This window comes from Osmerus mordax, chromosome 19, assembly GCF_038355195.1.
Source record: "Osmerus mordax isolate fOsmMor3 chromosome 19, fOsmMor3.pri, whole genome shotgun sequence".
Classification (NCBI taxonomy): domain Eukaryota; kingdom Metazoa; phylum Chordata; class Actinopteri; order Osmeriformes; family Osmeridae; genus Osmerus; species Osmerus mordax.
Genome location: NC_090068.1, coordinates 8392877 through 8404521, shown reverse-complemented (window position 1 = coordinate 8404521; position 11645 = coordinate 8392877). Strand labels below are relative to the sequence as shown.

Sequence of the window (11645 nt, the reverse complement as noted above, 5' to 3'; positions counted from 1 at the left end):
CGGTGATCAGAAAGAGAGAGGGAGAAAAAATGGGCGGTACAACTACTGCTTGCGTGACGGAAGGACTGGCAGTATTTTACAGCCACATCAAACGTGGGAAGCAGGCATACTCATGCTCAAATGTATCCTTTTCAAACTCAAAATAGTGTTTAGGGATTGCCAGGAAATCTGTTTTAATAATCGGACATAAAGGTTTCTTAACAAAAATGTACAATTCGTCAAGAAAGGTGAGCACTCAACGCCACGAATAGGCTGCAACTTCTAATACTTTCCCCAAAAGGGTCCTCTTGCCGACATGCTGAATGTATGTTATAAATTAGAACAGCGAGCTTCCAACAGACATTGCCTACTTGAAGACACGCATTAGGCTATTGTTTCTGTTGGAGTCCAGGGATGTGATTTTTTAAATATTTCAAACAGGATTTGCTGTAAAGTAATTATACTGTTTGAGACAAGGCAGAATGTTTGTTTTGAAGATGATTTCACAGCCTGTATTTTTTAAATCTATATTCAGCATATGTGATTTGACAGCAGAGTCCACCCGTTTGAAGTCCGTATCTCTATTAAAATTGATAAAAGTGAGAGTGGTCAAGAGAAAGTTAAGTGAGGTAATTGCAGTTAGAAGTTGGTCTCTATTGTTTTGGTTACATTCACAGGCTTACCCTAACCATAACTCAAGGGTAGAATAAAGAGACGTACTTTGGTCTGTGGAGAAAAGATTAATAACAAAAATGCTGTAAACTCACTTTCAAGTACTATTACATAGTTGTGCTGTCAGTTTCTGATTCTGATTCCATACACTACTTTTTAAGAAGTAGTCTTTCTTTTTTGTACCCGTTTCCCTGAGATGCTGATGCAGTCATTATCAGTGTCACCTGACTGTCACACGACACTTCTTCCTCTTTTATTCTTACAATTCTGCTGGCAAGTTTTTTTTTTGTGTGCGTGTGTTTGGTCAGGACAAAAAGACAAGAGAAAGCCCAATTGTGTACAATGGTTTTTTGTCTTTCTAAACAAGTGTAGCGACTCTTGATATTTGGGTGACTTCATTGAGGTTACTGAGATCAGAAAAGGGTTGTTGTACAAGTTTATCCTGGGAATATCCTGTGCCAAGGTGTTGATTAGCCTGTACAGGGATTCACAAGCACACCTGGTGCCCCAGACTAGCCCCTGGGCAGGTATTTCTGCATGCAGCCACAGCTTGCACACGCCACAGCTGAGCTGTCTGAACACAGGTGGGACCAGCAGGAAAACACACCACAGAGCAAGATAACTACTCAAAGCAACCATGCATTTGATGTCTGAAATAAAGAAACTGATCTTGTCTTTGAGACACAATCTATTTTCCAGATTAGATGTGCTGTGAGTTTTCGGAGTAAAACGTTAAAGTTTAAAAGAATGTTTTCCGGCATTCTTATTTTAAATATGAAGTGGATCATTTTCTTTGTCAGGACTTACATGGTGTATATTGACGATTTTTTTCTTCAGGTTGTTGCTTGAAAGTTGTCCCTTAGACTGCAGTACGATAGAAGCCTCATACATGGTGAATGAATGAACACAGAAACGCTTGTATGACTTGAAACCCCCCAAGTCAGGCCCTGCTTCTCCCACTGCCAATGTTGTTTACTTTGACCAAACACATATTACAATTTTGAGAAAACATTATCTCTCCGGAGTTCTTACTTCACTGGAAAATCTAATGATCACAAAGCATGAGAAAAAATTCTAACAAATTAGTTTTTCTTTGAAAAACAAAAGCAGCGCATCAGTCAATTAATTGTGTTCTGTGTTTGTCCTCTTCTTCAGGGGGCTGTGTCTGTTCTACTGGGGGTGACCATGTGGCTCTGGGTGTTCCTCCATGCCTCTGCGCTGAAAAACTGCCACCCTGGTTGTCGCTGTAAAGTAGAGAACTTCGGCCTGTTTGACAGCTTCAGTCTGACCAGGGTAGACTGTAGTGGGGTGGGTGCAGGCCCGGTCCCCATCCCCATTCCTCTGGATACCTCTTCTCTGGACCTGTCCTCCAGCGCCATCAGCACCATCACTGCCTCCATGCTCTCTGGGCCAGGCTACACAACACTGGCCAGCCTAGACCTGAGCAACAACCTCCTCTCCAGCCTGAATGGAAGCACCTTCTCCAGGCTGCGCTACCTGGAGACTCTGGACCTGAGCCACAACGCTCTGGAGGAGCTGGGACACGGCTGTTTCTCAGGCCTACCCCTCGCAGACGTGGACTTGAGCAGCAACAGGCTCAGGCAGGTCTGGCTGGATATCTTCACCAACAAGGGCCACGGAGGACCCATTCGTATCGATCTCTCTAACAACTTCCTGACCTCTGTCACGAGGGATCCAGTAAAGAATCCACCCAACATCCAGAGGCTCAGCCTGGCAGGGAACCGTTTGAAAGCCGTGCCCCGGCTCCAAGGCCTCCCTCTCAGGTCGCTGAGCCTTGACACGAACCCCATCCCCAGCCTTGAGAGCGACAGCTTCACAGGCCTGAGGGATCTAACCCACCTGTCTCTCAGTGGGCTGTTTGAGCTGAAGACCATCCAACCACACAGCTTCAAAGACCTCTGTGGCCTGCAGGTTCTGGACCTGTCGCACAACAGCCATCTGGGCCCACTGAGCGAGGAGGTGTTTGGCGGTCTGGTGGCTTTGCAGGAGCTGAACCTGTCCAACTCTGGGGTGGTTTCCCTGCCCAGCAACATCCTCCACCTGCTGCCTGGCATCAGGAGCATTGTTCTTAGAGAAAAGGTGAACTGTTGGAAAACCCAGAGACAAGCTCAGTTTCACAGGCATATAGGACAATCTAACAGAGGGGAAGAGCTGACATGTGATGTTATAGGTATTGTTTTGTGAGGTTTTGTTTCTACCAAGTCGAAATGGCAATGGAATAACCCCTGAAAGGCAGATCAGATAAGACCATAACATAAAAGGTCAAATGTCCCAGCTCTATGGGGTATTCTGTCATGTCCTGACATATGTAGCCTATAGTGAGCAACTGTGGCCTTATGGAGATGCTTGGAGTCTCTTTTTAAGCAATGCGCTCATGATACACATCTCAGATAAAAGTTTATTGGTTTAAATCAAATCAGCAGATGGAGGAAGAAACAACCTAATATAACCTTGGGTGCCCTCTGCTTTTTCACTCAGAAAACCAACATCTTACTGATTGCTAAAACAGCTAAATGGCATTAAAAATGCATCAGGAGAATGTAACCTTCAGAACTACTGTATGTCAAAAATGCCGTTGATGAAATGCTAAGCATTCCTCTGATGTTTTGTTGACACATTTATCAGAAGTTTAAGCAGGACTGTCTGGTAGATTTTGATAAAATCTATGTTGTGTAAGTAAGTCTATGGAGGTAGACAATGAGGCTGGGTATATACCATTGACTAGATATGCACTTTACATATGACTTACCCAATGTGATCAAAGTAGAGAATTCTTATTTAACTGAAAATGAATACATTTCTGAAAACTCAATGTTGGGCCAAAGATTAAAAGATAAATAAATGTAAGTAACAATGTTCTTTGAGAGTTAAATATTGTAGTAGAGTACAGTTAATATAAGTGTGTGATTTTCTGCAGGCAGAAATGGTATACAGTATTTTGTAATAGCCTAATAATATTTCAGCATTTTCTTATTAATTGCATTTTGCATGCTATGTTTAATCTGTCATGTTTATAAATTTAATAAATGAATAAGGTATATCCAGCAAGTTTTTGTAATCGTCCTTTATACAACAAGCATTACCATGTTAATATTCACAATTAATGTTTTGCTCTTTAAATTAATGTTACACCCAGTAGGACATGTGTGGTGACTGCAAACAGCTGTCATGCTCAATTCAGTTCTAACTTATCTGAAATAAAAGGTTGTGTCAGACTGTTGCCTTTGGCAAGCAAACATGTTTGTTGACCATATATTGACCAATGTTAGTTAGACTCTCAATGGCATATGGCCTAAGATTGCAAAGTGATACCACAGTGACCTTGTGTACACATACAGGACCACTCATGAATGTAGCCTACTGACATGTAGGCTATGCTATGGATTTTTGTGATTCTAAAATCAAATACAGATATATAGGCTGCATCCAACCCTGCAGTTGAAATGGCAACAAATAGCAAAGGCTGACAATTACATAATTGTATAACTTAGTGGTAGTGTCACTCAGATAAGATTAGCAGGCAAAAAGTTTTAAGTCTTTAAGCATTATTTCTGCATCATTTTTTAGTAGGTTACATTTATTCACTTCGACCCTTTACTCGTCGAGCTAAAGTAAGTCTGTCTGGATTGTCATTGCAATGACCTGTCTGACTCATGCCTTTCCTGCCCAATCTCACCTGCGCTGGGCTAAAGTTGCCTTGAGACTGGATAGGGCCGTTAATCCGCTATGATCAAGTCGCCTCCCTCACACTCTACCAGTCCGTTCATTTTCCATCATGGCTCCCTCGGTGGACAGGCTAGGATACTGGGGACGACCGACCTCAACTCTGGATTGGTGTGAGGAGAATTATGTCGTGTCGTTTTACATTGCAGAATTCTGTAAGTATGCTCGTTGATTAACGGCGTTTTGGTGATAATACCTGAATGCGTTTTACACGATTATGGATGTGTGCTGAGGGCCGTGTCAGTGCAGCGTTCACACCAGGAGATGTTGACAGTCCCGCGTAGCATTGGACTTGCGACCCAGAGAAGCGTTTTTGCATCTTCAATTCAGAATAAATCAGTATGATTTAGAGACAGCGAATAAGAGCAATAGGATTCAGGATAAGTAGACTACCCACATACTTCTGGCTATGCTTTCTGCCATCTCGACAAGCGTTGTCTGTCCGGTATAATTTCATATCCTAGGGCATCATTTTAATGCATATCTGGTTGCTGTTAGCATAGCCTACGCGCAGACTTTTCGACTGAATAATGCACAATTTGGCCTGTTGTTGTGAAAGACCATCTCTTTGTCGTCGGTGGACTCCTAGATTTAGATTAGCCTATAACGATACTTTCCATTGTGACAATTTACTTAGCTCTTAGCTCGGAAAGCCTTTGACTGATTTGAGCAGAATATTTTTGGGGGTGTTACATTCTCTAGTAGAGAGATAATTTAAAGAGATAAACATACTAATCTAAACCCTAAATGCTTCATATCGGACACAAGTTTTTGACATGAAGTTATTAAGGATCAGAAGTCCTCGCAATCCTATATGATATATCATACAGATCAGTAAACAATAGGGCACGTATTGTATGATAAGTAGCAAAAACATTGCTAAATAATTCTACACATTATTTTACGAATATTCTGTTTCTTTAGACATCAGACTGAATTGCACTTGACCCAAATCCAGCCCCAATACTAATGCATGAGCTGGTGTCTTCTTTCTGTCTTCACTGATTAAAAATGTATGGTTATGTATTTAAAACCTAAACATAGTTCACATCTATACCAAAATCCACCCCACCCTCTCATTAGTCTGGGGTGCAGAACGATGTGAGTTTGGTGAATTAATTTTCTTTTAAATGGCAACACAGGTTAGACAACAAAAGTCAGGAATGTGCTGTTCAGTAAAAACTGATGTAGAAGACGAACAAAAAGAAAAGAGGCCACCATGATTTTTTACACTCATTGTTTGTATGGCATTCACTTGCCTTTGTATGCGTCTGATCTCAGTTTACAAAACCTTAACAGATAATAACAATAGTGGCTGTTTGCTTGCTATGTTGTTGACACAAATTTGGAAAACAGACTCCTCTGATCTACATGTTAGCAGTTGAAGCTAAGGAAACGGGAACTGGATAGCAGTAACATTTCAATCTTTGATATGTGATCCACACGTGTTGCGCCGAGCTCATTTGTAACAAAGGTAAACTGCACTTTGGGTTCACACAGATATCTTATCTTTTTGGCGTCATCCAATGATATCCAAAGATACCATCAGTAAAAAGGACAGCATGTTGTGGTTAGTTCTCATGCCACTGAAACTTCCAATGCAGAATTGAGTTTTCCTTTAGCCTCAGTTGGATGAACGGAAGTGCCACCAGCACTGTCCCAAATCATCTTGTAACCTGAGCCTTTAAGAAATATAAACCCAATTGTCCGTTTGAAATACTTGTCACACTCTCTTGTTACCCACCTATTCAGAAAAAGACACCCTGGAAGCATATCGAATGAGTCATTATAATAATGTTTAACGACTCAGTGTGTCGTGCGCTTCCTCTTCTGAGGCATGTTCTGGTGTTCTGGCTTGTCGTGCAGGGAACACGGTCAGCAACCTGATTATGATCCTCCCTCCCATCTGCGGCGCCATCCAAACCTTCAGAGATGGATTAGAGTTTCGCTACGTCTGCTCCTTTCTAGGACTGACAGGTAAACGTGCCTCCTACTGAGGAAATGTCAACACCCACACATGAGGTTTCTTGTAAGTAGTTTTTCTGGTTCTGATTCTGAATGTATAGCCTAGTTGTAAACAGGGAGATACACATCTTTAATGCCTCTACTTCCTGTTTTGGTGACATCCCTCTGTGTTCCAGCTGTGGGTGTTGGTTCCTGGTGCTTCCACATGACCCTGCAATATGAGATGCAGGTGGGGGGATTTATGGTCTCAAAAAACAGATCAGGGCTGGTCAGCATGTACCCAATATTGGATGACTGTGTTCTCAAAGTTGCATGGAGTGTGTCTTTTGGAGACAAAAACTGTGTGTCACACTAATGGTATGCAGAATGTACATTTAGACTTACACACGTTTGCAGTGTAAAGGACAAATATAAACAAATCCCTTATGTGATCTTTGGGTCCTTATTCTATTGCACTGTACTGACTTTTCCATGGCACCGTGCTCTTTGTGCTTTGACAGTTACTAGATGAGTTGCCAATGATCTACAGCACCTGTGTCTTTGTCTACTGTCTGTAAGTGCTCACCATTCCTCCTTGATTTTTGTTATTGCACTCGAGTTGGAATCAAGCATCTCTCTCCAAAAACAGCCAAGCCCATTTCCCATTGCAAGTGAAATCAGTGTCAGGCCAAACAGAACAATGACTCATCCTATTGATCCATGCAAGATAAGGATAGGGTTTCATGTGTTTGATGCATCTGTGTTCCTGAGCGGTTCGGCCGATGACTCTATAACTGATTCATATTACAAGTTTCATGTTCCATCCTTTCAATTGGATATATATGCGTAATGGGAATCTGTTGTCCAGTCAAGCCAAGTCATTCATGTTTCTCTTGCAGATATGAGTGCTTCAAGCAGGAACGTACCATCAGTCTATTACTCATCACTTTGTTGTTGATCTTCAGTGTCTTAGTCAGTGTGGTAAGTCTCATATTATCCTAATTATTGTGGCGTTCCAGCACTGTCATTTTTCGATCCTAGTTCCCTGAAAGGAAATAATATTTACAACAAACATTTCCAAATCTGAAACGTTGCTGAATAAACACTGACTGACATACGGCCCTGTAAATACTGTTGTTTTATAAATGCAGGAAGGATTGCTCCTGCTGTTCACACACTCTTGACACATTGTTCCATTGTTTTAGGTCTATTTACAATGGAAGGAGCCAGTCTTTCACCAGGTAAGGGACTGCATTAACCGTTGTGTTATCTATTCAGTGTGCATACTCTTTGTTTGCTATCAGGGTTTGGTGTTTCATCAGTCAATATTTTCCCTCTGGAAATGATGTCCCGTGCGGATATGAGGTCCTGTTTCTGATCGCCATTAGCTTTTATATGGTTTAATACCGTGTCTGATAACCGTGCTGCGGTTGCGGCTTTCTCCTAGCTGTGAGTGACCTTTGCTGCTGTTTGCTTGAGAAACAGTATCAATAGGCCCAGAAAAGGGATTGTGTGACCAGTCCATTAAAACACCCGGTCCAGGTCCCATTCAAGACCCTCTGGTGCCGAGTTGTGTCTAGAGTTTGGGCTCCAGACTAGTGTTACTGTGAAGGGGCAGAGAGTGTTGAGATGGGTTTTGTCGCGCTCCCTAACAACACTCCGCAAAGTGACAATGCTGCCTTTGTTTACTCTCCACAGCCCTCTCTGCTTACTAATGGCACTGTTTATGTTGGCGCGCGTTTAACTACAAACACCACCGTTACAAACTCGTCCGCTTGCTCCTCTGTCACTTCTGTTGGTCTGCCGTCGACTGAGTACTGGAAGGAGACGGGTCCAACTGGCTTCTGCCCAGTAGAAGCTGTGGGAATGCACAGAGTTTCTGTAATCACATAATATACTTGGATACATGGCTATAATACACCAAGTGGCTTATATGGATATTTTTTTAATGGTTTGAACATCACAATAGATGCACTCAGTGGTGGCTGTATGCTTGCCCCATCTAGTGGTTTGATCTTGTCGTTACACTCTTGTGAAGAGGTTTATTTCTTCATGTCTCATTTGACCTGTGCTGTGACAGTTTTTGGTTGAGTTTGTTGCTTGGAATATCCACATCTGACTGATTTTCAACCGTTTTTTGTTTGTTGTACGCACAGGTTATGTATGGTGCACTTGTAGCCTGCCTAGTGATACGTTCTATCTTCATAGTGACATGGTAAGTGTCCCTAAACAAGATGGTTGGTTACGTTCAGGAGATGACATCTGATTGACAATGCCATCATGTACATTGATAGCGTCAATCAAAGAAGATCAACAAAGTTTGAAAAATAAATCACTTCGACGCTTTCATGGTTCAAAGCTAAAATAAAAACTATTTTAAAATGTCCGGACTGTCATTGCAATGGCCTGTTCAACTGCTTTTTATATCCTCACCTGTGCTATGGATGTAGCCTGGTGAAATCATGGAATATGATGTGTTCTATTTGCAGGGTGTACCCGTGGCTCAAGCCTCTCTGCTACACCTCACTAAGTGTCTTCCTTCTGGGGTTTTTGTTGTGGAACATAGACAACCTCTTATGTGACTCACTGAGGTAGATGCACTATTCCCCCGTTCTCACAGACATTATTCAAACATCAGTGTTTAGCTGGGATTATGTCATCAGCTTGTTCATTCCATTTTGATGAATAATTATTTCATTTCTGAAATAATGTCAAGTATCGTTTACCTAAATCGAGTCCATCCCAAAACCGTTGACAGTGTATTGATTCCATAGTACATTGGAATATCTTTTTCCGGTTGGTTCTGCCATCAATTATTTTTTGATTACCATTTTCCTTGTCTTCCAGAGCCACTAGACATAGTCTGCCCACTGGTGTTGGGACAGTCACACAGTTCCACGCCTGGTGGCATATCCTCACAGGCCTGGGGTCCTACCTACACATCCTGCTCAGGTGAGAAAACAGAAATTCTCCCCCAGCACCAGCTACAAACCAGAATTGTAATGTTTACGTGTCATGGCACTGGCACTGGTTTGCTTTTCATTCTTTCGATTGACTTGCTTGACGGCGTTAACGCACTGCACCACTGAAAATGTCACATGATCTTATCCCCACACAGCCTGCAGATCCGGTCAACCTACCTCAAGCACAGACCAAAAGTAAAGGTAAGTGCTTTTCCCAATCGGATTCTAATGCTGTATTTTTCACGGTTAAATGTGTGCATGATGCTGCAGTATGAAACCCACCCCCTCATACTTGTGGAACATGTGCTCAGTTTCTATGTGGGGTGTGGCCGACACTGCACGTGGATCTCCAGAAGACAAGCTGAAGGGACAGGGGGACAGAGGATGGTGACAGTCAGGCGTCACCCACACACAGGGACTTAACCATCGCCCCCTCCCTCTGCTGCTTCGAGGTCCCACACCCTGAGACCGATCGGGCAGCCATGATGCTGGGGACCCTTCAGTGCCTCACTGGAAGGATCCGCCAAGTGCAGTATAGCCAACGAGAGCTGAGATGAAGCGGAAACCATTTTTGTCATTCTCTCCAATCAAAGTAGTAGATCAAAGATCATTTTGATTTTTCATGGTGTTGTTGTCGCGCACATATTTTTTTTATTGCAACTGTAACGTGCAGTACCCTGTCAAAACTACAGGGGGGGGGGGGGGGGGGGGCGCTGGTGAACATGTTACAATATTAATGCTTTCTTGATTATGGCCAGGAAAACAAAAAAGAAATGTGGGATTTGACAGAAATATGAAACACATGCACATCTGTATTAACATTTAATGTAAAACATGGATATTCAGGAACAATACAATGCCATAGGGTCTTAAGGTTTTAAATAGCTTAGTTAACTATTTACTACCTAAATTCATATATCCCTCTCCAATAGGTTGGAGGGTAGTCAATGTCTGTTGGTTACAAATGGGACTGAAACCGAGCTAGCAGGATATGGGGGTTATGTGAGTAGAGTAGTTAAGATCTCCACTGCTGGGTCTTTTTTAGCACAGATTTACTCATTGACTTGAATTGCATTTCTTTAATGTATAAACCAGACTGAATCTGCATTAGACTTGTAAATGTTGCTCTGCGATGTATTACATGTTAGTGTCATGTTTTTTTAAATGTTTTACCCTGAGTATTAACTCATTGAAGGGAGATGACACAACTTCATCCAAGGATTGTAACACTGTTATGTGGCTGGGATCTTTGACAGGTTCAACCATAGTGTTTGTGTTTAGCACAAGGCAACAGGGTCATTCAAGTGCTTTACCAAAGCACACTTTAGTTCGACATTTTTTCTGACGTGAAGAAGGCCTACCTGGAATATTATTAAACTACAGTATATCTGCATAAGCTGCCAAAGAGAAGTGTTTTCTCTTACTACCACCACTGTTCTTTTAAACATTACTCTCCATGGGAAGAACTGGAGGATGGGAGTTGTAGTTTTGGATGTGCCAGTTGAAATGCATTCTATAAAATGTTATTGGATTATTGTCACAATGTTATCAAGGAGGCCTGTTGAAGTCATTTGAAAACGTGCATGTCATGTAAAAGTAAACAAATCTACTGATGTATATTAATCAATATACATCAGGGTAACAAACATAATATTGTCCCATAATATCACACTTATTTTGCATCATTTATAAATAGATATATTTGTATGTTTACCATTCCTGCATATCACTGCAATGATTTGCGATGCTATCTCATTGGTTGCCACTAGAGGGAGCAGATTGGCATTAACATTCAGGTTATTAGTGTTCGATACTTCAATGTAAACATGTTATCACGTTGGTGTAGATTTTAGACTCGAACAATAGACTGGGACAGTAAAGTAGCATGTGTGTCATGAATGCAGAGTCACTGGGCTACTGAACAGGAACCTCTACTGATGTTTATGGATCAGCTACAGGCCTTGAATGCTGACACGTCAAGCACAACATGGCATTAATGTGGAAATTACAATGTATTGAACTACTGTACTGTTTTTCGGAAATGTCTGCAAAGTTAATGTGGGGGAACAGTGGTCAATAAGGGTGCCTTATTTTTTCCTTTGTAGTGTACTCCGAGTTGCCTTGAAGTTCATGATAAATTAAACCCATTGTAAATCAACCGTCTTGTCTTTTTCAATTTTGATTACCACTAGTTGTTGGATGTTCTTTTTTTCTTCCATTACCTGTAGACGTGAATTGTGCACACAGACGATAATTTAAGTACATTTGGAAGGAATCTTCTTGAGATCGACAGAGTCTGGCGTGCAGGATATCTTCAGGACGAGGCTGCAGATTCCTGGTAAC

The 11645-nt window shown here is 41.8% G+C and overlaps 2 protein-coding genes across 3 annotated transcripts; both read left to right on the top strand.

Annotated features, from left to right (window-relative positions):
- The first annotated feature begins 101 nt into the window (after window positions 1–101).
- LOC136963383 (tsukushi-like) lies at window positions 102–3714 on the top strand. Its single transcript, XM_067257501.1, has 2 exons — window positions 102–227; window positions 1807–3714. The coding sequence occupies exons 1-2, from the start codon at window positions 207–209 to the stop codon at window positions 2854–2856; spliced, it is 1071 nt and encodes a 356-aa protein (XP_067113602.1). The 5' UTR covers window positions 102–206; the 3' UTR covers window positions 2857–3714.
- Window positions 3715–4390: 676 nt separating this feature from the next.
- On the top strand, window positions 4391–9978 carry acer3 (alkaline ceramidase 3). 2 transcript variants are annotated; one of them, XM_067257502.1, is made up of 11 exons: window positions 4391–4550; window positions 6262–6372; window positions 6537–6589; window positions 6861–6913; window positions 7239–7320; window positions 7545–7580; window positions 8496–8554; window positions 8829–8930; window positions 9187–9291; window positions 9458–9503; window positions 9614–9978. In XM_067257502.1, the coding sequence occupies exons 1-11, from the start codon at window positions 4448–4450 to the stop codon at window positions 9665–9667; spliced, it is 804 nt and encodes a 267-aa protein (XP_067113603.1). In that variant the 5' UTR covers window positions 4391–4447; the 3' UTR covers window positions 9668–9978. The 2 variants fall into 2 exon arrangements, with proteins under 2 accessions (XP_067113603.1, XP_067113604.1); XM_067257503.1 differs by lacking the exons at window positions 4391–4550; window positions 6262–6372 and adding an exon at window positions 6391–6424.
- The last annotated feature ends 1667 nt before the right edge of the window (window positions 9979–11645 follow it).